At 44.8% G+C, this 26,755-nt stretch overlaps 2 protein-coding genes across 4 annotated transcripts in view; both read right to left on the minus strand.

Moving 5' to 3' along the window:
• Positions 1–17,940, minus strand: part of si:ch211-200p22.4 (phosphatidylinositol-binding clathrin assembly protein) — a 34,740-nt gene extending 16,800 nt beyond the window's left edge. For 2 of the 3 annotated variants that reach the window (XM_030779681.1, XM_030779680.1), the window contains exons 1-8: positions 16,454–16,583; positions 9,195–9,337; positions 3,936–4,011; positions 3,590–3,692; positions 3,173–3,266; positions 2,877–2,988; positions 2,166–2,272; positions 638–679 (exon numbers count right to left, since the gene is read on the minus strand). In XM_030779681.1, the coding sequence (XP_030635541.1) occupies positions 638–679; positions 2,166–2,272; positions 2,877–2,988; positions 3,173–3,266; positions 3,590–3,692; positions 3,936–4,011; positions 9,195–9,337; positions 16,454–16,583 (807 nt within the window). Of the gene's footprint in view, positions 1–637; positions 680–2,165; positions 2,273–2,876; positions 2,989–3,172; positions 3,267–3,589; positions 3,693–3,935; positions 4,012–9,194; positions 9,338–16,453 lie in introns of all 3 variants that reach the window. The other variant, XM_030779679.1, reaches the window with a different exon arrangement.
• A 6,404-nt stretch (positions 17,941–24,344) lies between these two features.
• Positions 24,345–25,995, minus strand: LOC115816654 (ras-related protein Rab-38). Its single transcript, XM_030779687.1, has 3 exons — positions 25,800–25,995; positions 24,799–25,079; positions 24,345–24,542 (listed from the first exon to the last, which is right to left on the minus strand). The coding sequence occupies exons 1-3, from the start codon at positions 25,990–25,992 to the stop codon at positions 24,345–24,347; spliced, it is 672 nt and encodes a 223-aa protein (XP_030635547.1). The 5' UTR covers positions 25,993–25,995.
• Between the last annotated feature and the right edge of the window lie 760 nt (positions 25,996–26,755).

Below are 26,755 nucleotides of genomic sequence, written 5' to 3' on the forward strand. Positions count from 1 at the left end.
CTCAGGAGCCGGGGGGGGGGGGGGGGCGCAGCTCAAGCGTGGGCTTAGACTTGATTAGGATAAACACTCTCTATCTGCATCCAGGCATATGCAGTGTTTGTTGGCGGTACAGAACATTCCGGCGCAAGCGGGACGCGTGCGTGACCCACGTCACCTACAATGTAAGGTCCTCTAGTCGTCTGTAAGGAACAATAAAGGCTTTGGTTAATGTTGAGATGCCCGTGTCCTGTTAAAAAAAGCAGTTGACCTCGCCGTTCTACCTCGAAAATCAATCAATTGGTCTTACGCCCCCCCCCAAAACACTTTAAAGGAACACTCGAGGCAGCCTGACCAAACCCCATTCAAACACTGTGAGACAAAGGGCACATGTAAAACTGAGACACGCCTAGTGAGGAGCACAGATGGAGGAAAGAGGTAAAGGTCAGACCAAAAAGGAGGAAGTGTAACAAGAAAAAAGGAAAAGAAGAAGGAGTAAGTTAGAATGAGAGAGAGAGAGAGAGGAGGGGGGGGGGGTGGATGAAATACAATGAGCATCATGTGAAAGAGTGATGGAGAAATGATGGAGTAACATCAGGGAGAGGCAGAAAGAGAAAGAGAGAGAGAGAGAGAGGGCATTGGAGATGAAATGTACACTGACCTGAGTTAGATCTGGGATGTCACCCTGATCAATTCCAACTTGCTGTATCACAAAATAAAAAAAAACAAAAACAAACAAACAGAATAACGAGGGGAAAAGAAAAAAAAACATAACAAAGGATCATTACTTCATGCAGTGGCTGTAAAATGAAAAACACAAAAAAAAGGAACACGGGTTTGGCATGCTCAGACATCAGAAACGCAATGGACAATGGTTTTGGACGTTAAAACAGAGACTCGAGACTGGTGAAGAGTTTTTTTTCAGGAGACTGATGTGGTGAGATTCAAAACAATTAAAAGAAAAAAAAAATCTTAAAAAGTCCAAATTGCATTTTAATGACGGCCCTTTTTAAAGTGAGTGATGGGAAACAGTGAGAATAATGATAAAAAACAGACACTCTTTCCAGACTCTAATTTCAATTTCAAACCGTGTCCTTTGTGACAGTTTCCCGAAGAAGCTGAGAATTTCAAAAACCAAAAAAAAAAAGAACAAACCCCCCTCCCCCTTTTTGTTCTTTTTTTTCATTTCAGGAAATTTCAAAATAAGAAGGGCCAACAGTCTGTAAGTGCTATCAAGATGCTAAGCCAGATTACATAAGACTGAGAATGGACTGGGACGAGCAGAGCAGAGCATTATGAAAACTGAGGGAATAGAGAGAGAGGTATGTTACTGGGATCCATCACTGTCCGGGAGAGAGGGGGAGAGAGAGAGAGAGAGAGAGAGAGAGAGAGAGAAAGAGAGCGCGAGTGCGAGGGAGTGAGAGAGAGAGAGCGAGGGAGGGAGAGAGGGAGAGAGAGAGGGAGAGAGAGAGGGAGAGAGAGAGGGAGAGAGAGAGGGAGTGCGAGGGGGAGAGAGAGAGAGAGAGAGAGAGAGAGAGAGAGAGAGAGGGAGGGAGAGAGGGAGAGAGAGAGAGAGAGAGGGAGAAAGAGGAGAACAGCCAGGACTCTACAAGTACACACACCACCCCCATCCCCACTGGCCGCTCTGCTCTTGGGTTTATTTTTGGGACTGGAGGACAGACACTGCGGTGCTCTGACACTTTGAGTGCTCCGGCTGTGCAAACACGCAGCGGGAACGGCCGGGCCTGGCGACCCCACACGGCGGGACGAGGAGCCCCCGTTCTGAAGTGTCCCGCTAAAACTCTCTCTCTCTAAAGACCAGGGGATCGTTATCAAAGCCATGGAGATCCCGAGCAGTCTGAGGTGGTGTGTAAACACATACTCGGGCGGCGGCGCTGAGTGGGGTGTGTGGGTGGGCGTGTGCGTGTGTGAATGTGAGGGTCACATCTTGAGCCGGCTCAAGAATAAACCAGTGACTGGAGAGTAAACCGGCTCAGAAACTGAGGGACACGGGTATCCTGCGGGCAGAACCCTAGATTCTGAAACCCGCTCTGACGGACTGAGAAATCTATTCTCGGGACAGAGAGAGAGAGAGAGAGAGAGACGGAGAGATAGAGAGATAGAGAGAGAGAGAGAGAGAGAGAGAGAGATAGAGAGAGACGGAGAGACAGAGAGAGAGATGACTCTACCTCAGCCACTTTGAGAAACTCAGACAGCTTGGTCATCCTGGACAGAAACTTCTTGTAAATGTCAAGGGCGTCTTTGCACTGGTTTTTCTTCATGTCAAAGTATTTCTCTGTAAAAGAGAAAAAGAAAAAAAAGTAGGGGGGGGGGGGAGAGAAAAAGCCATTAGGGGAAGCTGGGAAATCTGAACAGACATAGACTCTGCAATTACCCATCACACACTGTCAAAACACACACGGGGGAAGGTTGGTGCGGGGGGGGGGCGCTTTTCAGAGCTCTGTTAGGATTGTGCTACATAAACGTGTGGGCGAGCGACGCGGCCCTCGTTTCTAAAAGCGCGCTCAGATTCTTCACTTCAGCCTGTCACTTTGACGTATCACTCGCTTAGCACAGCCTCTTATCCACAACGATTAAACTCTAATACAACAAAGAGAAGGGGGGGGGGGGGTGGGTGGGCATGGAAGGGGTGGGGGGGGGGGGGGGCGTGAAAGCCCGCTGACTTCTCAGACAACACGGAGATGCTACAGTACTGTTACAGGGTGTTTTTCTTTCCCACTCCCCATCTTCTCACTCCGGCTTTGATGGAGTCGTTCTAACTGTGAGCGAAGTCTGTGGGCGCGGCTGGCGTTAGCTGCTTGCCTTTTCAGCAGTCTCTCTCTCTCTCTCTCTCTCCCTGTCTCTCTCTCTTTGAGGGTGAGAAGAGGGAGCAGTCTTACCCAGCAGGTTTATAACTCCCTCATTGTAGGCAGCGAACAGGCGGATGGAGTCTTTGAAGAGCAGCATGAAGGCGGCGTTGATAACGCCGTTAGTCAGCTCATTGGGGTTGGCCTGGATACACACAAACACACACCACACACACACGCGCACGCACACACACACACACATCCAGAGACAAGAGCAGACGGGTTGGTTGCTTGAGACTGTGCAGACAAAACACAGACAAATAAAAAAAAAAAACACAAAGGAGGACAGAATGTAAACACACACACACATACACATACACACACAGTACCTGGAAGTCGAGTAGAGCATCCAGCTGGTTCTGAATAATAGGGAGCGTTTTAATCAGCTTCTCGGTGTTCATGGTTCGCATCACTCCGTCGATCCTGTGGAGCGTGCGCGCGGACAGTATTTAAATCTTGACGTTCCGAGTTCTAGAACGCTGTCCATTAATCAAGAGTTCTGAGACGCTGTTTTACTCTACACCTTCCAGAACCGCAACCTCCCTGTCGATACTTAAATCAATAATCTTAATCACAAATGTCAAATTATCTGCTGCTTGGTCAGCGTTAATATGCAGTTTAATTACTGGAGCGCTACGCTGGTTTTGATGGCTGGTTTAAGGACACCCCGCTTAAGTCTGTTCTGTCTAAGTGTCGTGGGGGGTTGCCTTGGTGACAAATGACAAATGACAAAGCCTTTCTCTTACCCTCTCTTCATCTTGGTGAAGTCCACTGCCACCAGCCTATAGGAGAGAGCCTTCTCGTTCAGATACCTACTGTAGCGTCTGATGAAGGTTGACATGTCGTAGCCTGAGAGAGAAGGAGAGGCCAGGAAGAGAGGGACCGATAGACAGAGAGAGAGAGAGAGAGAGAGAGAGAGAGAGAGAAAGAAAAAGGGATAGTGAAGCAGAAAGCAGAGGACAGATGGATGGATGATTGGATCATAGAGAAAAAGAGAAAGAATGAGAGAGAATCTGCTAAGTCGCTAGATCTGAAGTATGTCTATGTTATTGTTTCACATAATATGAACTGTGTCCCTCTACACTCACATACCTTGCAATGCCCCTTTATCCAGGAAGTTGTTCAGGTTGAAAAGGGTATTTCTTGACGCCAGGTACTGGATAAAACGCTACAGGGTAGAGAGAGGGGGGAAAAAGCAAGCAACTGAGTACAGAGATTAAAGAGCTCTTACATGAGCATTACAATGGAATCTGCCATGCTTTTTAATCTTAGAATATGACCACACGCCACTGATGACACAAAGGAAATTCCCTTTCATAATACTGGTGCTGAAGTGGTACAGTCTGGAACTGTTTTCAAGACCAGACAATTCTACGCTCTCTCAGTAAAGCGGGCTTATCTACTGCCCCCATTTCTCTTCTCCGATCTCCCGCCTAGAACTGGAATGGTAGACAGGGAATTCCCGGAAAAAGCCTCCCGTTCTGTTCTGACACGACGGAGCCATACGTTCCCGGGGGAGTCCAAACAAAGGGGAGGGAATTCACGCCGGGCCGTCGGAAGACGAAACGACGTGAATCTGGCCCCAGCAAGACGGTGTGAACAAACATGGCGACGGCACACGAAAGAAAACGCTTCGCTTTGGCGCGTCCTCCCCGTTTCACGCGTTCCAGTGCTAGCAGCCCCCCCCCCACGCCACTCATCTCCACAATCTTTCCAAGAGCTAATCTAATCAGCCGTTAACGGTGAGGACGTGGGAGCGCCGACAGAGAAGAGAATTTTCTTTTTAAGATCAGGGAGCGGGAGCGGAAAGCCGTCTGATTCTTTTCTTGTTGACGCTGCACGTACACCTCCGCAAAAGAGGAACAAGTCATTCGCCGTACACGCTCGGAAACCCGACGTGTACCCGCGTAGCCGTTCTTGTGTGTCGAGAAAAGTGAGTTTTCAAAGCCCGCTTAAGTTCAAGTCAGGAGAAACTGAGACCAGCGTTGCGATTGGGGAAGGTACGTTTGGTGCAGTGGATGCTAGAAGAGTGATGTTGGAAACAGTTGCTTTCTGCCTATAGTGAGAGTATTCACGGATGAAAAGTTTTTCGACTGCTTAGATTTCTAGATTTCTTTGAGTTTCTGGTGGGGAAACAAACATCCCGAGGCACAAAAACTGTTCGATACCTTGAGTTCTGCAAAAGTCCTTCTATACGGTGAGGGTTGGTCAGCTACATGTGAAGCTTACGTTGCGCATTCAAAAGAAAAACGCTGCTCTTGCAGAAGTGAACGTTGATCTCTGACCTTTGAGAAGCTTACGGGGGCCTTCAGTAGCCCTAACGCCACATCAATATGATGGGGTCTCAGAGAACTCAAACATCCATTTGTTACAAGGTTCCAGAACACGGCCTTTCACGAGGCTTTGGCTCGCAAGCAACGGACGACAGTGATCACTTGGTAGCTTTTAATTCTATTCGCCTTGGTAGCTTTTGATTCTCTTCAACTTTAAAGCAAAAGATGAGTGGTTCAAAACGCCAGCAAAAAATAAGGAAATGTCTTAAATGAGAGCATCCCAATCGACGATCCTGAAGAGTAACCACGCACGCAGACTTTAGGTTCCAGTCTTACAACAGAAATGCAAAAAAACACTGATTCAGCCGACCAAGGCTCTGGGGACAATTTTTTTTTTTTAGAAACCCAGATGTAAAAGATTAGGACTGGAACACAACCCTAAAGCAGGATAGAGCTCTCTGAGAGGAGAAGCTGCCAATCCCAAACTGCAAATACCAGTGGAAACATCCTAAAAAGATAATGTTTAAGCTAGCTGGGAGGGCCGGGCCGCGACAGAAACGTTCAGTTCTGTAGAAGAGATCAATATGTCTGAGATATTCAGAAGACCAGGCACATTCATATCCAGTCTTTCACGCTTGAAGTGAGCTTCTTCAACAAGCCCCCCCCCCCCCCCCCAAGAACACACACACACACACACACACACACACACACACACGCTGTGTTACAGATTGATAAAAAACAGATTGATAGCTCTGAAAAGACCTAGAACGTTCTCCTCGGCAAATAATTAATGCGTGAACGAACCGCGGCGGCGACAAAGTGCGAGTTCGTTCATAATTCACGGGAGCCAGTCTTCCGCGGAACGGCGGCGAGCAGCCGGCGCAGGCCTGGTTTCTCTGTGTGTGTGTGTGTGTGTGTGTGTGTGTGTGTGTGTAGGTATGCCCTTTAGGCGTTGACGGTGGGGGGGGTATGTAGAAAAAGAGCTTGTGATGCAGAGTTAATGTGAATACTCCTCCTCGTTCGTTCCCTCTCTCAGACACAACTCGCTCGCTCACTCACTCACTCAGGCAGTCAATCTGAGCACGTTCCCAGGTTTCTATGGATACGGTCCTGATATAACGCTGGTAAAAATAAAGCCAGTGAGAAAAAAAAAAAAACCTAAGTGAGTGAGTGAGTACATAAAGAGGTCCTTGAGTATTAACAGAAACATTTGGCTCAGTCGGAGTCCTGTGAGAGATGTGATGCGGCTTTTTGTCCACGAGCAGATGAGAGTTAGGGAGAAAGAGGGAGAACAGCCTTAAAAGGTCAAACTGGTTGCTCCAAAAAAAAAAAAAAAAAAAAAAGCTCAAGTGTAGTAGAGGTATGAAGTAAATGGACTCGTTTACCATCGTCTACCATCACGCGCACGCGGACCTGCATACGTACGACTCACGAAAACCAACGGCCCCAGCGTGGAGGAGGGAGTTCGAATCTTCAAGAATTCGTTCTCGAATTAGCGGGAACCGTTACATGCGGAGAACGACGATGGTTGCAATCAATAACAAGAAAGCGAAAAGGGGGGCGACGGCTCCTTTTAGTAGAGATGGACCTGACAGGCGGGGAAAATTGCAGGTAATAGCGAGTGGGTGTCCAGATTTGGCATTGCTACGACAGGTGGCGAATGGAAGGGGAGAGAGAGAGAGAGAGAAAAAAAAAACGGTACGTCAACGATGCAATTGTAGTAGGTGACTCACTGTTTTCTCTCCCGTGCAGTTATTCTCCGTCTCCCGCGTGCCGATATTGATTACGGGCCGAGAGAGTTATTCGTTTGTGAGGAGAGGTTTGGCATTCCTGCCTGAGGGAGGGAGGGAGGGCCATCGGGGGAGCATGCTAAAAGTCTGTTTTATGAAAGGTAATTATTACCTGAGAGAGCTCACATCACTCAAACACTGGGTCCATTATGCAAACATGGCCTTGCTCAGAGCGCACAGAACACATTTAAAAAGAGGAAGGGATATTAAAAAAAAAAAAAAAAAAAAAAAAAAGGAGCTGAATGCCAGCATTCGACACACGGAGAGAATGCTCGAGTAATCACACTTAAATCTCGCTGTCCCACACCGCAAAAGAAGCTAATAACAACAATAACAACAGCTGTAATAATAATGAGTGGTATCCACGTATCAATGCCATGTGTAAGTCTGAGTTTAATTATTCCACGTAAACCAAATTCCCTCTGCGTCCGTGTAAAAGGCTGTGACATTTCCAGTTGAAGCTGAAAGCTGAACACTACTGACAAAGGAACAGATGACAAAAGTCAACTGACTTTTTCTTTTCTCTCTTTTCTTTACACTTCAGTGCTTTTCACACTAATAGCAACTGAATTTTCTTCCAACACCAATCTAGTGTGTGTGTGTGTGTGTGTGTCTGCGTGCACACGCGAGCGTGGGCGTTTCTCTCTGCAGACAGGGGAAGGGCTCGTTAATGAAAATTATCAGTGGAAGGTTATTTATCTCAGAAACACAAACACTTTTATCTGAAAGTCTCCAGTCTAAGTCCCAGCCCCTTAGGCGGTCCAACAGTGTGCGCGGACGCACACACACACACACACACACACACACACACACAGTCTTGTCAAGCACCATCAGACTGCTATTATCTTGACCCACACATACACAGACACACGTACACAAGAACATGTCTTAACCAAGTACGCTTTCTCTGTCCCGGCCTAGTAATGCCCTGTTAACCTGTCACACGGCGGCTTCTGCAGGAGCTCAGGTCAATGAGAGCTGGAGTAATTTTAAGGAGCAGAGGTAATGCTGGTACGAGGTTAACCAATTTGTCAACACTCTGACCCCATTAGAGTCCAAGGGAGACTGCACACCGACCTGCCGATTAAAATTCCACCCAGGCTCCCCTCTCTTTCTCTTTCTCTCTCTCTCTCTGTCTGTCTCTCCCTCCCTCCCTTCGTCTCATCCTGAAAGTTATACTAAGTCCTCTGTCACTCCGCTGTCAGCAGTTTCCTTGCCACTACTTCTCATCCCCTCCTCACTCCTCCTCTTACTCCTCCTCCTCCTCTTGATGACATGCAATCCCCATGGCGTCACTAAAGCAAATTCTGCATTCAGTATCTGGGACATCGGCGGGGGTGACTCATAAGCATCTCAACAAACGCACGCGCGCGCGCGCGCACCCACGCGCACGGGCCGAGGAACTCGCGGCAAACCCTTCCGATCAGCACTTTATCACCGTCCTCTCTGGCCAGCGCAGCGTCTCCGTCTGCTAAGCGAGGAGGCAACCGCAGACGTCCTCCAAACGTCTCTCCTCCACAGATAACAGTCTCCCCGTGCCCTTGTAAAATAGCCTCACCTCACCGCTGAACGACTTGAGAGACAGTGTGTGTGCGCGTGCGTGTGTGTGTGCGTTTGTGTCCTGTAACACTTGCTTCGTGACTTGCCTTTGTGAGTTTTTTTTTTTAGGAGGCGCTGGTGTTTGTATGTGCGTGTATATAGTATTGCCCTCACTGCGGCAGGTATTTTGGTTTGCTGGGGAATTCTTCATGGGGCCATACATTATTAAATGCGTGTGTGTGCTTGCGCGCGCGTGTGTGTGTGTGTGTGTATGTATGTTTGTGCTGATCTAGAGCAGGTTTATTATTAGGTAGTGTGAGATAGTGTGAGTTTGTGTGTGCAGCCCTACCCTAGTTCCATACATCATTAGGCACTGAGAGACTGTACTAACTTCACTGCCATACATCAAAAGGTAGTTTGCGAGAAGAGAGGTTTTGTTTGTTTTTGTGTGTGTGTGTGTGTGTGTGTACACAGACAGAGAACACTATGCATGACATTATGTGATGAGAGAGTTTGTGTGTGTAGAAGATCCACCTCCTTGCTGTGCATAATTAAGTACTGCATGTTAATGAATGCAAGTGTGTGTGTGTGTGTGTGTGTTATCTACTCATCTCATTGTCTTAAATTATTAAATTGTATGTGCTGATGACAGAGAGAGCGAGCCTGTGTGTGTGTGTGTCTTAGCTCATTGTTATACATCATTATATGAGGTGTGTGTGTGTGTGTGTGTGTGTGTGTGGAGGACTCACCTCATTTCCATACATCATTAAATGGTGTGTAGTGATGAGGGCTTTAAACACCACTACCCAGCTGCTATTGGCCGTACGCTCAAACAGTGTGTCTGCCAACTGAGGCACGTTCACATTCATCTCGTTGGTGCAGTGGATCAGGTCTGTAAACACACAAAAAACACACACACACACACACACAATTAGTACACCAAACACACACACACTGTAATTATTAAACATCATTACATAATCAATCTCCCTTCTGCTTTTTTTTTTTTTTTTTAACGTCCACAGCGAGCAGAATGTGTCAATCAAGAATGAATGCATAAATGATTAGCCTTTGGGATGCGCACAGGTGTTGTGTGATCCTCATGTGTAAATAGCTTGAGCACATCACGTGCCTCTGAGTGCAACCGAGCTGTGAGCACTGGCATGCCTGCACAGAGCTTCGCACGCACGCACGCACGCACGCACGCACACACACTCACACGCGCGCACACACACACACACACAGACACACACATCACGTGCCTCTGAGAGTACACGCACTGTGAGGACTGGCGTGCCGACACAGAGCGTCACATACACACACTCTCACACACACACACACACACACACACACTCACACACACACACACACACACACACACACCGCGTGCCTCTGAGAATACACGCACTGTGAGGACTGGCGTGCCGACACAGAGCGTCACATAGAGGAGCAGCACACTGAGGCCTCTGCTCTGCATGGGTCTACTGTACAAATCAGCATCCACTCCCACTGCAGCGCCGTACCGCCCGGCTCAGGATCTCTCAAATATTTAAGAGCACGGCTGCGGAGAGCGACGCGGAGGAGAGAATACGCCCTGTGTGGTAAATGTGTCGTATATCGATCCGGGGGGGGGCGGAGGGGGCACGCGATAAAACAGGAGATTAAAGGGTATCGATTTCGCCGCTCTACGTGCCGCGAGCGTAGACGCTGAAATGAGGGGATTTTTGTTTGGCAACACAGATTTGTGGCTTTATTTTTCAGCGTCAGCCACTACTTCACACCCTTTTTTTGGGGGGGGGGGGGGGGGGGGCTGCTAAAACTTCTACAGCTGCTCCACTTATATTCCCTGTCTGGGCACTTTCTTGGGGACTATTTGTTTTAGCAGCTTGTTTGCTTGACTCTTTCACCTGGCTTGTGTTTCTGTAGACCCGTGTGTGGGAAAACGCTGCAGTAGAGCTATTCCTCAGTGCTGTGCCTCTCCGTCAACGTCCCCCGACTGTACGAATCTCGAGCTGGTCTGATACCTTCACCTTTCACGACGTGTTTCTCGTGGAAATTCATATAGCGATGACGATTAATGGGGGGGGGGGGGGGGGGGGGGGGGGTTGGGGGGAGTATATTGCTCAGTCCCTTTTGAAAGTCAAATGAAAACACATGCACAAAAATGATCACAAGTAAATTTATGATTTAAATCCTCTGAAATATTCAAGGACAGCGTTTCCGTAGATTTTTTAGACTTCACTGTAAATTAATGTACAAGATTAGACTTCTAGTCCGCAAAGAAACCGAAAAGTAACGGAATCATTTCAATATGTGAAAAAGCGCTAGTGCTCCAACATTACCGAAGGCAGCGTCTGGCAAAAGAAAAATCTCTAGGCCTACATCTCTACTGAAGCATACACACAAACCGCTGGACAACGTCTGAGCCTGAATCATAATCAGAGGCTGCCAACTGGGCTTAGAACAAAACCAAACATCTGCACACAGAAGAGGAACGGACGAGAAAGAAAAAAAAAGAGAGAGAGAGAAACGACGTGTTCATTTCATTCCGAACTGGCAGACCAAAGTACATTTATAAGAGGATAAAAAAAAAACTCCCCACAAAGATCAATACGAGGGACTCGTTTTGGGGGGTGCGATCCACATGTTAAATCGCTTGCTCGTTAAGGCGGTCTGCAACGTTTGTGGCGTCTCGCGACGTGCCAGACTGTGCCGACCCGCGGCACGCCGGCGCGTTAGATAAGCCGCGTCTTCCTCTCTTCGCTGCATTTGGCGGGTCGGCGTTAGCCCCCGCGTGTCTTCTGGGGGTATCGCGGTGTAAAATCAAATTAGGCTTTCGCTGCCACCCACTCATCGCGGCCGGCGGCCAAAAAAAAAAAAAAACTCGCCGGCGCGAGTTCCTCTGAGTTACTGTTGTTATTTATCAGCGTTTCCGGGCATTTCCCGCCACGTCTGAGAGATCGAGGCTGGCCGTGGCCTCGCAGAACAATTTCCTCTGTTACCTGTTGCTTTCCTTGGCTCTCCTGGGTGCCCGAACCCTGGAACAGGGGTTTATGTGTTAGATGGAATAACGAATGAGTGCAGCAGCTGTTTATGATCCGCATCCACGGCATCCGTCATTGTATCCCTGCTACGCCGCTGTTATGCAACTGTCGAAGCCCGAAACGAGAAAGCGGTATGCCGGGCTTATTTCCAAGCCGACGACTTCTTTGGAAGCGAGGCGCCTTTAAAAATTCAGCGACGGCCTGCTTTGCTTCTGATGCCCGCTTTGACAGATTTTTTTTTTTTTTTACAAATGGTAGAAAGTCTTCAACCACTGTCGGGCTCTCTACCAACTCTTCGAAAAAAAAAGAAAGAAAGAAAATGAAATCAATAAAAAATAAAAATGCTTAAAAATGCTCCCTCCCCATCGACTGTTTGAATGTCCCGTGTTTAGCCCCCCCTCCCCCAACACACCTGGTACAGAGGGAGGGGCCTCATTACTCTTGCGGTGGTGTTCTGGGCCTGTCTGTTCTTATAATGAGGTGCTCTAAACTGGCGCAGCTCCCACTGGTGACATGATTGATTATCAGTCAAGAGTGCCCTGCGCATTGCTAAAAATGCTTATGACATATGCCTACGGAGTACAGTGTACCGCAAATACGAATCGCTGTGGTATATTCATTCATTTATTTAGTTTAACACTGACTCGTGGTTGGGCAACCTGCCCGTGTTATCGCTTACGGAATCCGTGTTCATAATCACCCGCTGAGGTAATAAGTCTCCATGTATCGTACTTTATATTTACTATTAAATCATTAGGTTGTGTTTTGAGTGGGCGCTCTGTGCAGTTTAGCTATACTGTTTGGTTTGTATTGTACTTTGTGTTTCTGGCCTCGTGCTACCCTCCACTGCATTCCAGTTTTTCTTTAGTGCTCACTCTCCTTTCTCCAACAGCGTGTAGAGGAGGCTAAGAGCTGATTGGCTCCTTAGGGACAGAGCGTGTGTGTGTGTGAGAGAACAGAGAGAGAGAGCGCGAGAGAGAGAGAGAGAAAGAGAGACTCTTTTTTTTATTAAGCAGGGATATGTGCTGACTTAATCACATGAAGTGGAAAACATTTGAACGTTATTGATTACCCATAGCCGTCAGAGTCGCTGTTTTCTCCAAACAGAGGGATGAGCGATAAGGGAGGGAGAGCGAGAGAGAGAGAGAGAGAGCGAGAGAGCGAGAGAGAGCGAGAGAGAGCGAGAGAGAGCGAGAGAGAGCGAGAGAGAGAGAGACTGAGCTCAGCTGGAGCACGAGAACAGTTCTTGCACACAGAGGCGTGTGCCGGCATCTATCCAGGCCAATCTGGAGAACAGCGGTGATGCGTCTTTGAGGAAAGCTTCCTTCTCCCTTTAGCCCTCGACCAGAGCTACTGTGCAAATCCACTGGTCGACCTTCTCGCCCTCATGCGCCAGGCCCGGCTCGCGTGGACGCGGCCGGGTTGACTGATGAGCGAGGACCAGAATGCGCCGCATTGTAAAGCAAGGGCTCAGACCAAACACTGAAATACATGCTTCAGTGACAGCCATTTACGCAGACACTTACATGCACTCGATCGTGCACGAACGCTCCAGATTCCGACACTTGTCTATGAAAAAGGGTAAAGACTTAACACCTTTAGTTGTCTCATTTGCAGAATTCACAACTGAGGCACATCTGCAAATGCATATGGGAAGTGACAGACAGAGAGAAATAGAACACAGAGAAGTTCTAGAACCATACCATTGTGAGGTCAGCGGTTAACTAAACATGTGGTGCATGAGGTCACTGCTCTCAGAGTGTTCAGTGTGTCACTATATGAAAGGGCTATTGTTAACCACCAGCTATGGACAGAACAAAGCCTTTAGGCATTGGCTTTAAACGTTGGACCTCTTGGTACTGCTATAATCCTGACATCACTCCAGCTCCAAAGAGCTGGTCAATCCAAGACCCAAGCTCTAACACCAGTTTCACTCTTGGGGATGGGCCATGGACCGTCTAAGTGACCTCACTGGTTGGAGAATGTGACAAAGCCAGAAATAGGCTATTTGGTTAATGCAGATGTAGAACACATTTTGTTGGGGTCAGGTGGTCTGCTTTGAAAAAGCGAAAGCCAGTTCTCACTCAATGGTGACGAGTCAAGACAATGTCCAAATTGAATGCACAAGACTGCAGAAACTGAACTTGTGTGTGTGTGTGTGTGTGTAAGAGAGAGAAAGAGAGAGAGAGAATGGAAACATCCTTAAATTGTGAATGAAGTGATACTCAGACTTGAAACATCAGGCTACCTGAGCAGCATGTGAAACAACACATTCAGGCACCCAAACAGAGCAGGACAGACTCAGGGCCTAGCATGTCGCTGGATTAAAAGTGACGAGTGTGTTTCGGTGTGTGGAAACCGGCCGGATGCCGGTGGTCAGGGGCTCTGCGAAGGAAGGAACACCGTGCGCGTGCGTGCGTGCGTACGGGCGCGCGCGTTAACCAGGTGGCCGACAACACGCATCTGGTCCAGCTGTCAGCCCTGGCGCGCAGATGCCACCACTCGGAGGTGCCACGTGGGAAACGGCTAATTACCATCCCTCACAATCACTAATGACCAACCACCAGGTCAAGACCATCTGTCCCCTTCCGCCAGCCGCTCAAACCGGGAGCTTAGCTAATGTGGCCAGAGTTTGGCGCGCTCCCTGCGAGGTAGCGGTGGCGTGCGGGGAGCGTGGGAGTGAGGCCAGAGTCGATTCCTTTGTGCCGTGCGGACCGCAGCGTTAAAAGGACCTTGAGGACCTGTTGCATCGCTTCTTGTTTTATCCTGTATACCTTAACCGCAGATAAGTGATAAGAAAAAAGCTTTTTTTGGTTAAACGACTGCTCACAGACTGTTATCAGCTCCCTAACTCCTATCTTTCTGAAGAACAATCCCGAGAGAGAATTCGTCTCGTCATCAAAGCATCCTTCCAAAAGGTTTAAGGGAACGGTCTGCAGATGGTTTAAAAATAGCTGAATTCCTCCCGTGAAGGGTTTGTTTGCCGTCACTGTTTCCTCCTGCTCTCTGTTCTTACGGCCCTGTTGCTGTTAATACGATGACGGCGAGCATTTTTTGTGTGTCAGACAGGGATTCCTGAGCGGTGAGCTCAGTGACACAGCACTGTGGAGCACCGCAGCAGTTCCCAAAAAATCCTTTCGCACTTCCCACGAGCTCTGCCTCCCTCCTAAGCTGGCGCTCGCACGCTTGAACGATATTTTCAGCATTCCACAAAGCGCCACCCCTCCCCACCCGCCAAAAAAAAAAAGAGCAAAATTTAGAAAAATATTCGAATAAGTCTCAGCCTATACCCGACTCTATGACACAAGACATTTTGTGCATGTGTGAGTAAGTGGGGGGGGGGGGGGGGTGCAATTCTAAAGCAGACATGGAGCAGGCACGTAGAGAGAGAGAGAGAGAGAGAGAGAGAGAGAGAGGGGGCATTTCGAGGTACAAAACAAGCTATCGAAATCAGCCAAGGGCTAAGTAGGGCTAAAAATACAGCCGCGGCAGCAGAGCGAACACGTGAGGACAGACGCACGCTAAACATTCTCAGGCCTCTGCACCCCCAAACACAGACACATCACTCCCGCGCCTCTAACACGGCCTGGGTCAAAGTTTAACATCTGTTTGGGGATTCAAGGCACGTAGAACCCACGGTACTGAGTCATAAAAGGCCTTCGCGATAGGTTCATGAAGCACAACACACGCTAACCTTGCGTCAGGTGTCTCATTTCTGCCATTAGATTTAAGGAGCAGTTCTAAAACACTGCACTGGAACAGTTAACAGTAAGAATGGACACACTCCATGACCATGGATTCTGAACTACTCTGAGATCCCGATCAGGTCGTACGATACACGCAGTTCTGGCAATAACAATGACATGACATAGGCAACACTATTCAGGCAAACAGTTCCGCTTAAAGTGATTTTTAGAGATGTTCCATGTTAATCTGCACCACAGGCCGCTGTGTACTTAAAAACAAACAAAAAAAAACGCGTTGACCTTCAGTAGCTGTTGTGTGTTGAGTCAACACCATGACTACACTGCGACGGCAAACTGGTCTCAGCGTTTAAATGTCACAATCAAACAAAAGCAGCGCAGTCAGCATAAATGTAATTTAGATGAGCGGTCAAACCACAGGATTGGCGAACTAAAAATCATGGCTGTTACTCAAATGACCCTCTTTGTTCAGAGTTCAAACACCTTGGAATGTAGTCGGTCCTGAACACGTTTGTCGTATTTTCAATTTTCAATAAGCGAGATGACATAAGAATCTCATTCAAGTCTTTTTTTTTTTGTAAAGATGCTGCCCTTCTCTCTTTCACACAGATTATGTGTAAATGTCAATCAGTAATTGGAGCTGCTAACACAGGCGGATACTACCACATAGTCTCAAAGAGTTGGGAAAGTGGCCACGGGCGCACGAAACTTAACGTACTGTACCGTCGTAACGCTTGTTCAATACATTAGTGACTCAATGTCTGAATGAGTGGCGTGGCTTTCTTGACCTTCATCGTTACCAAACTCACACTACATTGAACATACTGTTTTGGGTGATGATCTATCAATTAAGACGCCGCGTATAAAACAGTAAATGGTCGATTTAACAATCTAATACACTGGACGAGTTAATAACAGTGCGTCAAATACCAAAAAGGGTTGACGAATCACACGGGACCATAAATGTTCATGGCATTTTAACAGGGTATATAATGAGGTCGTTGGTAACGCACAGTGGCATACCTGGTCTAGCAGGCTACATTACAAGATCAGTGTCACCGAAATGAATACACTCTTCATTACAACTGCTTAATTCATGACTGGGATACCAGACAGATGGGGATGCGCCATCCATTTAATTTTCTGCTCTTGCTGCAGCGAAGATCTGTTTCAGCTTGATGCAAGCATCACAGAAGTGCATAGGTGATTTTTTTTTTCGGGTTACACCAAAGCGATGCCTGTGTTTGCTGATATACTTACAATCAAGGTGTTTCTTTTTTGGTCCGCTGACTTCGTGTGTGGTAGCTTTGCAGACGGCTTTACTAATAGCTGACCCAGTCATGCTGTGCTGAGCGGCCGTGATCCGATCTGTGATAGACTGCCCTGACATTTTCCCCCTCCTCAGTCACAATCCACAACAATAGGGTTAATTTTAGACAAACCAGTTAAAACAATTCTCCGTGACAAACTGTGTAGTCCGTAGTTTCCTCTCCAATTGCGTGGTCTGAATAAGAAAAAAAAAATCCTTGGTTTAGGAAAATCCAGAGGACGAAGCCCAAGTAATTAGCTAGCGAACTACCAGTACAGTTCAACTGCCAACTGATAGCTGTAATCGTATGCTTTTTAAAACCTTGATATAGTGACGAGGTTGTCAGCCAAAAGAATTAGGCTGTAAACCAAAAAAACCTAGCTAGCTAGAAACACAATTACAACTGATTGACTTAGCTTCTGTTAGCTAATATTACCAGTGCAGCACTCAAACCAAGAGCAGGATATAGTACTACAAAATGAACATATACTCTTAACAGGTTTATTACAAACGGGCATAGCTAATAATCGACTCTATTCAATCGGCTAAACTGACAGGAAACAGTGTGTTTATGTAGTTTGCTGGCTCTCATCAGTTGAATTAATTTGTTGGCTGTATATAGAGATACGGACAGGTTTTCTCTCGAAAATATTAGAAGCACACAGCTGACTGCCTCTACGTTAGTTAAAAAGCAACAAACGCACAGACCTAAAGAAATCAACCAACCAGTTAATTCAAATAGAAGCTATGCTCCTGAGTCGTACAAATCACACAGGTAGCTATGAGTGGTTTGCTGGCAGGCAGAAAAGAATGTGGAAAACTATCGAAATTAAAATTATCTAGCTAGCTGCCTATCAAATATTAGAACCTAGCTTAAGTTAAGTGAGTCAAGAAGATGTATCTTTAATTACTATTCAAACCGATGTTAAAGTACCACGGCTGAGTATCTAGACGAAAGACATCAGCGGACTAATAGTTAATTAAGGTGGCTAGTTTAACGACCCAACTCATTAACGTTCATTAACTAACGAGAACAAAAACTATGCAAGCATAAGACAAACTGGTCAACTGAGGCGCTTTTAAGTTTAAAATATCGAAATACCAAGAAACTGCCGTATTTCTGAGAGACACATTCCGATGAAGGCAGACAAAACCGAAACTGTCAGGTCTTGCCAAGTTGAACTACAAAACAAGCTAATCTAAGCTAAGCTAACATCTCTAACCAGCTCACTGGCTAGCCCTTTAAGATAGCTTCTGCTAACGTCCAAGTCGTTAGTGCTCTGTTTCGACCTGCTTCAGTCTCTTGCAAGGTCTAGTCCGATATATAGTTCCACAAAGAAAATGCAGTTTTCGTCAACTGTGATTTGTAACGAGAAGCACGACTGTCAGGTCCCTTTGAACACCATTCGTATTGTCGGCTTTCCTCGTTATTCCGGTTTCTTGAGCTCTCCTAGACAAAATGGCTGCGCTGAAATCAGGTGATCAAAGATAGGGTTGATTGGATGGGACTAGGAGAGTGTGTAGATTTCTTAAGGAGGAAATACACAAATGTCAAGGGAGATCTTTGAAGATGGAGTCGATTTTGGTTGTCAAATACACTGTTATTCATAGCATGTCATTTATAAGTGTGTCTAGGTCTGTTTGTGGTTCGATGCGGGTGATTTTTTTTAATACGTGTGGACACTTCCCATGGTTATTTCACTTCTTGAACGTAAATTTAAGGTCGTACCAGCAAAAATCTCAGACGGCGTGTCCTTGTTTGACCACATATGCAATTGCTGAACACAATGTCCTCAAAAATCTCAAGCACCCGACCACAGACCCACACGCCCGAATACGCCGTTCTTCGTTTTCAGGAGAGTTGTATGAAAGACTCACTGTGTCAATATTCAATCCATGTTGGAAAAAAGACAGAACATTTGGCATAAAATGTGTGAAATAAAAGAAACAGACACAGAGAGAGAGAGAGAGAGAGAGAGAGAGAGAGAAAGAGAACACCGCCCTGCTGCAGTACTATGTAGTACTATGTAAGATGACATATTTTCCCTATATATATATATATATATATATATATATATATATTTTTTTTTTTTTTTTTTTTTTTCCCCAATGATAGCATTTTCAGATACATAGGCTACTAGGACCTATGCACAAGGTTTTTCTTCTTTCGATCTACAGAGCATACAAGTACACACGTACAACAATGTAAGGTGTTTCAGTGACTAGCCTACTAGGAACAGGAAGACTGGTAATCATCACTTGAGGAAGCTCTCTATACAGAAATGTTTCACATCAAAAATAGAAATTGTTTCTCAGTCCAAGTGTAGGTTTTAGCTTGTGAAGAAAAAAAAAAGTTTTAGGGGCACTTGACAATTGCAATCTACAATAGGCAGCTTCATCAAACACCTTCAGGTGCACATATATCTGCACCTGATTGCTGACAAGGGTTACAACCATGGCAGACTGACAGGAAAGTCTCTAAATAAAAGATTTCATACTCAGCCTTCAGGGTTCAATCAGTATCACAGTTCTCATGAAGATACAAGTAAAATTCTACCTTTTTTTCCCACTGAGCAGTTCTTACTTTACAACAACCCTATTAATGGTGATTTCATGCATTGTAAATTGTTCACAATCAACAGTAAACTAAGGGTTCGCATGAGGCCACCGTTCAGTTAAATCCAGTGATGGCCTCTTTTACTCCAACTGCTTTGCACTGTAACAATACTAACGTTAACTTCTTGAAACTGACCTATCACAGCTGGGATTAATCAAATTCTCATTTATAGCCTTCTTTTCAGGTAAGTATGGGACGCTGAGAAAAAAAAAAAAAATTGGTGAACATTCCATTTAAAGTTCAGCGGCAGACTACTGAGCGCTCGAAAAAAGTTTATTTGCAACAAACGCAATGGTCTATGTAACCAAAGGGTTTCAATCCACCACAAACATCCTGTTGCTGTACAGTACATCTCCACACAGGGAGGCGTCGTTTCTTTTGCCTGTGTATGAAACGCTAACATGCAAAATGTCCACTTTCGTATGTGGTTTTGATACAAGATGCTGATACAAGCTGTTGGATGGGCCTAAGATGACGATATCTCCAAACCGGTTTCAACAAAGACGATTATTGGTTAGATGGCGCCTTTGGGCAGTGTTGTGAAACTCTCCCAAGAAATGCATGAGTGTATGGGAAAGTCAGGACAGTTTTCCTTCACACCAGATACAGTGACAACGCAGTCACATTTTGTAAATGATGACTGAAAATTGCTTTACTGTCTGACTCATGGCTGAGGAGTTAGAGAGTAATGGTGTAATTTCCTATGTGTTGACAAGTGCCGATTTCTTCATCGTGTTCAGCCGCTAAAATAATGTCCCCACCAAAGGAAAAAAAAAAAGGCTATTCATTCTCTGTGTGAACTCACAGGGTTATGGCGTGTATGAAAAATCATTCAAAAGAATGATTTCCTCACTGGACAATGTCTTGGGTGCAGAGGCGCAAATTTATATTGAAGTCTACATAGTCTGACAAAAGGACAGTTTGAAAAGATTGGTACTTATTAGTATTTGGGGGGGGGTTCTGATGCATTAGAATTGTTTATTTTGATTTATAGAGATCCTGAGGAGCTATTAATGAACATCTGACAATAAAATGAACTGTGTCGTAACAAAGTCATAATGTGAGAGTGATGAGAACCGTGTCAGGGAAAGATCCGCCTCTTTTTTAAGGGGAAGTGGTTAGAAGAGAAAAAAAACCACATCTATGACGGAACTGAAGCGTAGCAGCTCTAGCACACTAGAGTACTTAGAGTTTACCTTGATCGAGGAACCTTGAACGAACAAAAAAAAACCCCATCTATTTAAAGAGAAACATATGGAGAAAAACTGCCAGTGTGCTACAGTCAGTACTTGTCAGAGGACAATTACGCTGTGAGTGGCAAAACTGGATTGCAATACAAGAGTATTATGAATGTAATAAAATAATCGTACCACGTCATGAAAAGTATTTTTTTATTAGTGTTATTACGTCTTAATATGTATCTAAAAATATCTTACGCGAGCATATTCAAAATTAGTATTTTTCCAAGTACGGCATAGTCGCCACATTTGCAGTAAAACAGCACCATCTAGAGACTAACAACAACAACAACAACAAAAATCACCATGGCAACTAGATCTAGCCGTAGCCCTTGGCAACAGTTGCTGCAGCCAACTGCTTCCATCCCTAGAGATCCCCCTGCCACTCAGAAGCAAAAGCCGGGGGCACTTAACTTAAATAGATGTCAACAAGACGTAAATGTGATATAATTGCTTCTGATATGAGAAAAGACAGTCACCTTGACATTCAAACAATCCATTACATATCTGGCTACATTAATATAACATTTCTATCAGATTAAACACTGTGCAAACACTTAGTTTCGGATCTAATTACAGTGCCAGTCTGGGTTTTACAAACGTTTATATGTCTAGGGAGCCCCTTAAAAACATTCACGAATCATCTGGATATCAAATAGGAAGCACTAGAGATTAAACCAATCACTTGATGTTTCAACAGTTGTTCGTAATTAAATCCGTACTCAAACATTGAAACTGAAAGGACTAGCCTACTAGAAATTTCTCCAGTAATAATAATAATAATAACACAAGTTTATATAGAGCCCGGTATCACTATTGATAGTCTCAGATGGCTTTAAATGCCCACAACAAAGTTATATTATCCATAAGTTAGAGAAAATGGATAAGTCTTAAGTTTAGTTTTAAAGGTATGAGGGGAGTTATCCTCCCTAATTTCTGTAGGTAGACCATTTCTATAGGTAGAGGAAGGAAGAGCGGTAGGAATGTGATGTTACAACTATGAATTGGAAGATAGCTGAAACTACTGGCTTTTGCATTTCTGTTCTTATCCATAACTACTTTCTAAAACAGACTGCCTCTAAATGTAAATAATCTGAGGACTGACTCTAAACACTATACTATACTATACTGTACTGTACTGTACTGTACTGTACTGTACTATACTATACTACACTACACTACACTACACTGTACTGTACTGTACTGTACTGTACTGTACTATACTATACTATACTATACTATACTATACTACACTACACTACACTATACTATACTATAAAGCAACGTGAGATATTCTGTCACACCACACCAGACATGCTTTCATCTTCTGGTCCTACTAAAACAGGTTGGCAACAGCCAGTACATATGTATCTCAATACACAAAGATAAACACTTCCAGAGAGCCCAACTGTTAGGGCCAACAGGATAAGACTCAGATACGACGTTTCTGGCATGTAACGTAGATCTGCAAACGTATCACCGTCCAGGACGGTGGAATGATCGGGTTTCTGAGCTGAAATCGAAAAGAAAAAAGGACTGTAATTGCAATCGTAAACATAAAATGTGTAAGTTACGTTAGTGCTTATGTTCAACATGACAAGATTCTGTTGAGACGTCACAAGTAGTGGCATTACCTGTATTTAATGGAAAAACAATGAGCAAAAGAAACTCAGTCCATCTCAGAGGCATCTTGGATGTAGAAGATATCACGCTGAAAGAAATCGTAATTATCTTGCAAATGAATCCCAGATGCCTGACATCCTAAATGACTCTCTCTCTCTCTCTCTCTCTCTCTCTCTCTCTAGTACATACACACAGGCGCGCACACCCAAGCGAGTTAGTGATGACAATATCACTTAATGTCTTAACACATATTTGTTAAGTATGAATGTATAATAAGATCATAAATATATTTTTAATTTACATGACCATATACACATTATGTTCACAACATTTATACAATATAAATGATCTCTAAGCAACAACTTACCGTTCGATGTACTAAAGTTACCTTTTCAGGCAATCGGTCCGGCTACAAATCAGTGTTCTGCTTTCAAATTTTTGAACATTGCAGGACCGCTCATTAACAGACAAAAAGAAATCTTATTCTCTTTGGATCAGTTGACGACATTCAAACTAATGTATCTGCTTGACAAGTTACGCAGTTGTGATCTTCTCTTTACCATTTTCGAACAGTCTAACTAACGGTGCAATCTTTATAAACGGAGCATTCAGTGGAACCTCATCTGCAGAGACGTTTCTCCGTGGATAAGTCTCTTCATTTTTGTCCATCGACTCGCGTGAGGCTACATGGTACCACATGGAGTCATTTTTTAGAGCCTCTATATTTTTGGACCTATATATGACGTACGCCGCTGCTCATCAGAGCCCATAGAATTTCTTGTCGTTCTCTGAGCGCGCTTCGTAGCGAGTGTGAGTATCTAATTAACGGAGTTCGGGAGGACCTCATCCCTAATTATCTGCAGCCTTACACACAGCATCCAGTGGATTTTAAAAACAGCACAGTCGTAACTGTCTCCATCTAATGAGGCACCCTCTAATAGAAACAATTAGCGTGAGCAGGCTATCGCAGTAAACTGAAGACGTTTATGTTACTCAGTAATAAGTACAATCATGCTGTCGTCTCAGATAAAGTGGAGGACTTAAGTATAGATCAGTAAGCCTGGTTGGTCTTATGCTGAATGGCGCGAGCAATAAAACAACCGTTCAGTTCTAGGCTAATGCAATCGACTTGTGCACAATGACAAACGTTCCATCCATGAAGTCTTACACTGCTTTGTTGTCCATAACGTTTATCCAAATTTAGGGTAGGACTGGGAAGGATGAGTGTGACGAAGAAACTAGGCTACTAAATAACGAAACCCAGCTGAAAAATGTCCATGGCAAATAATGGAGTTTACCGCGTGGAGTCGGTTATTTGTATAGTATTGTTTGCAGCAGCAGCCTGCGCGAAGGGTACCAAGTAATCATCTAAATAGACTCAGTAAACCTTTTGACACATTGTAAAATCAAGCACGCTCCGACCGCGCCGCGTGCACGCAAAAAGTGATCCTGTTCTCTCTCTCTCTCCCTCTCTCTCTAAAGATACACAGAGTTTATGCACCCACTATCTATTTTGCCCAAAGCACTCACTCTAATCCCTGGCCGCTACGTGTACAAGTACCTTTTTTTCCCTCCCCATTTCAGTCTCTTCTGCTCATCCTTCCGCTAATCAGGTCAAGAACTGTGTTTAGGAGGGTAACTAATCAGTAGCATCATGAGATGTTGTGCATGACTGTAAAAATGACTTGGAAGATACTTAATCTTCCATCAAAGGAAGCCCATCACTCTCAAAGCATGTTTTTAGAGAAAACTTGTGTCAAAAAAAATGTAGTTCTTTCACTTACATCTTCACTTTTGGTGTATGTGTGAACAGCATGTGAGGAGGTGTTATTGCTCTCTCAGGGTTTTCTTTCTTTCTTTTTTTTTCTTTTTGTCCCCATTGTTACCATTATTGCCTACTTAAGCATGACACTCGACCCGCAATGGCTGTGAACTGATGGGCAACTTCCTCCTGCATGCCTAAGAATGCATAACAGAGGGAAATGACATTCTAACATTTTCAAAAAAGTAACCACTGTAGTGGAGGCATAAGTATTTACCGGTATTTATGTTGTTGAATCTGAGGAGTCGTTTGGCTCAGATCGAAGGTCCTTCTGTTTCACGAAATCACTGCCCTAATTTTATGCTCTTTATTCCTGACGTTTAAAATTCTGTTCTTCTTCACTACAGTGCTCAATTCAACAGCTCAGTCCACAAAAAACAACAACAACAAAAACACAACACTTTAAAATACGCAGTTAAAAGAGAAAAAAAATCAGCTCATGCATAATGTTTAATTGAAAATAAAATAAGACATGCATAACCACCAATAATAATCTTTTTGACGGCTATGAATAAGAAACTAGGCTTTGCCTCATTTTGCTATTATTCTCTGCTGTCCCTGTGGTAGGGATTGAGTCTGGTGCAGGATGAACATATTGGGGAGCTCCGCTCCTGGAGGTTGTAGTCGAAAGCGGGGAGAATGAGCAGACTTGGATCAGAGTTCATGGGAGTCCTGTCCGCATCACCTGCCAGTATGTGCTCCACCAGACACATGATAGCGGCGTCAATGTTGGTGTTGTCCTAAGGGAGAGAGAGAGAGAGAGAGAGAGAGAGAGAGAGAGAGAGAGAGGGGCCGGGAAGAGGAGCGAGAGGGAGGAAGATGTCAAAACTGCAAAATAGGCATCCAAAAATCTGAAATGTAACAACTGTTTCTCTTTCTCATACACTCACTCTCTCTCTCTCTCACACACACACACACATGCACAGACAGACACACACACACGCACACACGATGTATGACAGAGTCAGAGGTTATGATCTCTCCTTGACCTCCTACCTTGGCAGATGTCTCATACCATCCAATAAAGCCATGGTCTCTGGAGAAGGTCTCTAACTTTGGCAGTTTGGAACACAGTCCGTGTCTCCTCTGGTCACACTTGTTTGCCAGCAGAACGGCGGGCACGGGTTTGCCGTCGCCAAGGGCAACCTTGGAGTCAAGATCCCCCTTCCATTTGAGCACAGCCTGGAAAGTGGAAGCTCTAGTCATATCGAAGACCACCAGGGCTCCCACCGCCTCTCGGTAATACACACGAGTCATGTTACCATAGCGTTCTTGCCCTGAACGAAAAAAAAAAAAAAAAAATCAAATTGAAACAAGGCAGGACTCAGTTTAACGGACCCAGTTTTCATCCCCCCCCCCCCCCCATATTAAATGTTTTGACAGCGTGCCCCTTGTAATATCGTATCAGTTTGATTCTCCCTATTCGATTAAATCCTGTGTGGGAGCGTTTGGTTATGTATGTGTTTTTGAGCGTAGGCAATTTGGAGACCTGGTAACGTTGTTCGCTTCACTCACATGATACTAATATAAGCATGAGACCAGCTGATATTCACACGAGACACGCATTCCCACTGCTTTAGTGGATCCTGAGCGAAAACAGAAAGGGATTCTTCCCTTTGTAAACACAAACACCAGCACGGAGGCAAGATATATTTATACACATTGTAATCCACAGAGAGCTATTAATGATATTAGCAATGGGCAAAAAAACAGCTATAAGTGGATCTGACATTGGAGAAGAATTTGATCCATTCTTTTCACAATGCCTTTTAACAAATGTGTAATAACACTCTGTTGTTTCTATACGTGAACGTTATTTCTACAAATTGAAGTTATTCACTGGACGCAAATTTACCTACTGTCGTAGGTCAACGTCATTTCACGTACTTGTCTTTTGTTGCAGATATAGGCATTTGACGTTCTTTTTTTTGTATTTTTTTGTTAGAGAGGGAACTCGTCACAGGAGAAACTTCGGTAAAAGGACTGGGCGAGTTTACCTGCAATATCCCACAACTGGAGTCGCACAACCGTCTGATGATCCCAATTTAGAACTTTAAGTGCAAAGTCCACTCCGATGGTGGCGCGATAATGTTGAGAAAATATTTGATGAACATAGCGCTTGATTATTGACGTCTTCCCCACACCCAAGTCTCCAATGACAAGAACTTTGAGCAAGCGTTCCTTCTGCATGGTTGAAATACACAGTGAGGGTTCTCGTTGTCCGCTCAAAACTGTTTATTCCTTCAGGTGGAAAGTTTGCATGTCACTCCTTTTCGAATCATTGAAAAGTAGGAGAGGTAAAAGCAGAGAACTAAAATAAAAGTATAATTTAAATGCAGAGCAAAAGTTAGCAAAACAATAAACTACAGCTGACGTTTTTAAACCTCTCCTCCCAGGCTGTCAGGTTTTGTTGCTTGGCTTTTCAGAAAGTTGTCCTGTGCATCGGCTCCTTAGGCGTGTCAAGTCTGGCACCTCGTTTCAGTGCTGATAATTTGCACCCATGACGCACTCAGAATGTCGGTTTGACATGGAAACCGCTTCTGTTACTGCAAATAGCGAAGGACTGCGCTCCTGAACTCAGAATTAAACTTCTAAGGACATGGGATAGGCTCCTAGTGCCGCGTCCCATCTCCTCAACAAACTACATTTCCCTTCGCTCACATTTCCGGACTACTGGGTCGTAAATATCGATGTCTGTCTCGGTTTCGTAGTATGTAAATAATAGGGGAAATTCAGATATGAGGAAGCGAGTACCCTATTTTAGAATAACGACATATGTGTTTCAGTGATAACGCCACTATAATGAGGTAGGCTTAGACATATTTTCTTATATTTAGACTAGAAGTGATCTTCTTAAACTCATCAAGATCACTTTAAACTCATTAAGGGAGATCATCGTTGTATCCGTAACAAATTTCGTGGGAATACAACTATTTATTTGCTCGAACAATGT

The sequence above is a fragment of the Chanos chanos genome, chromosome 7, assembly GCF_902362185.1.
Source record: "Chanos chanos chromosome 7, fChaCha1.1, whole genome shotgun sequence".
Taxonomy (NCBI): Eukaryota; Metazoa; Chordata; class Actinopteri; order Gonorynchiformes; family Chanidae; genus Chanos; species Chanos chanos.

Bases quoted from the DNA above. Each gene is read 5' to 3' on its own strand.
- LOC115816654 (XM_030779687.1), bottom strand. From the start codon at position 25,992: ATGCAGAAGGAACGCTTGCTCAAAGTTCTTGTCATTGGAGACTTGGGT. The intron at 25,080-25,799 runs GTAAACTCGCCC...TTTTTCGTTCAG, and splicing joins CCAGTTGTGGGATATTGCAG to GGCAAGAACGCTATGGTAAC. The intron at 24,543-24,798 runs GTAGGAGGTCAA...TCTCTCCCTTAG, and splicing joins GGTATGAGACATCTGCCAAG to GACAACACCAACATTGACGC.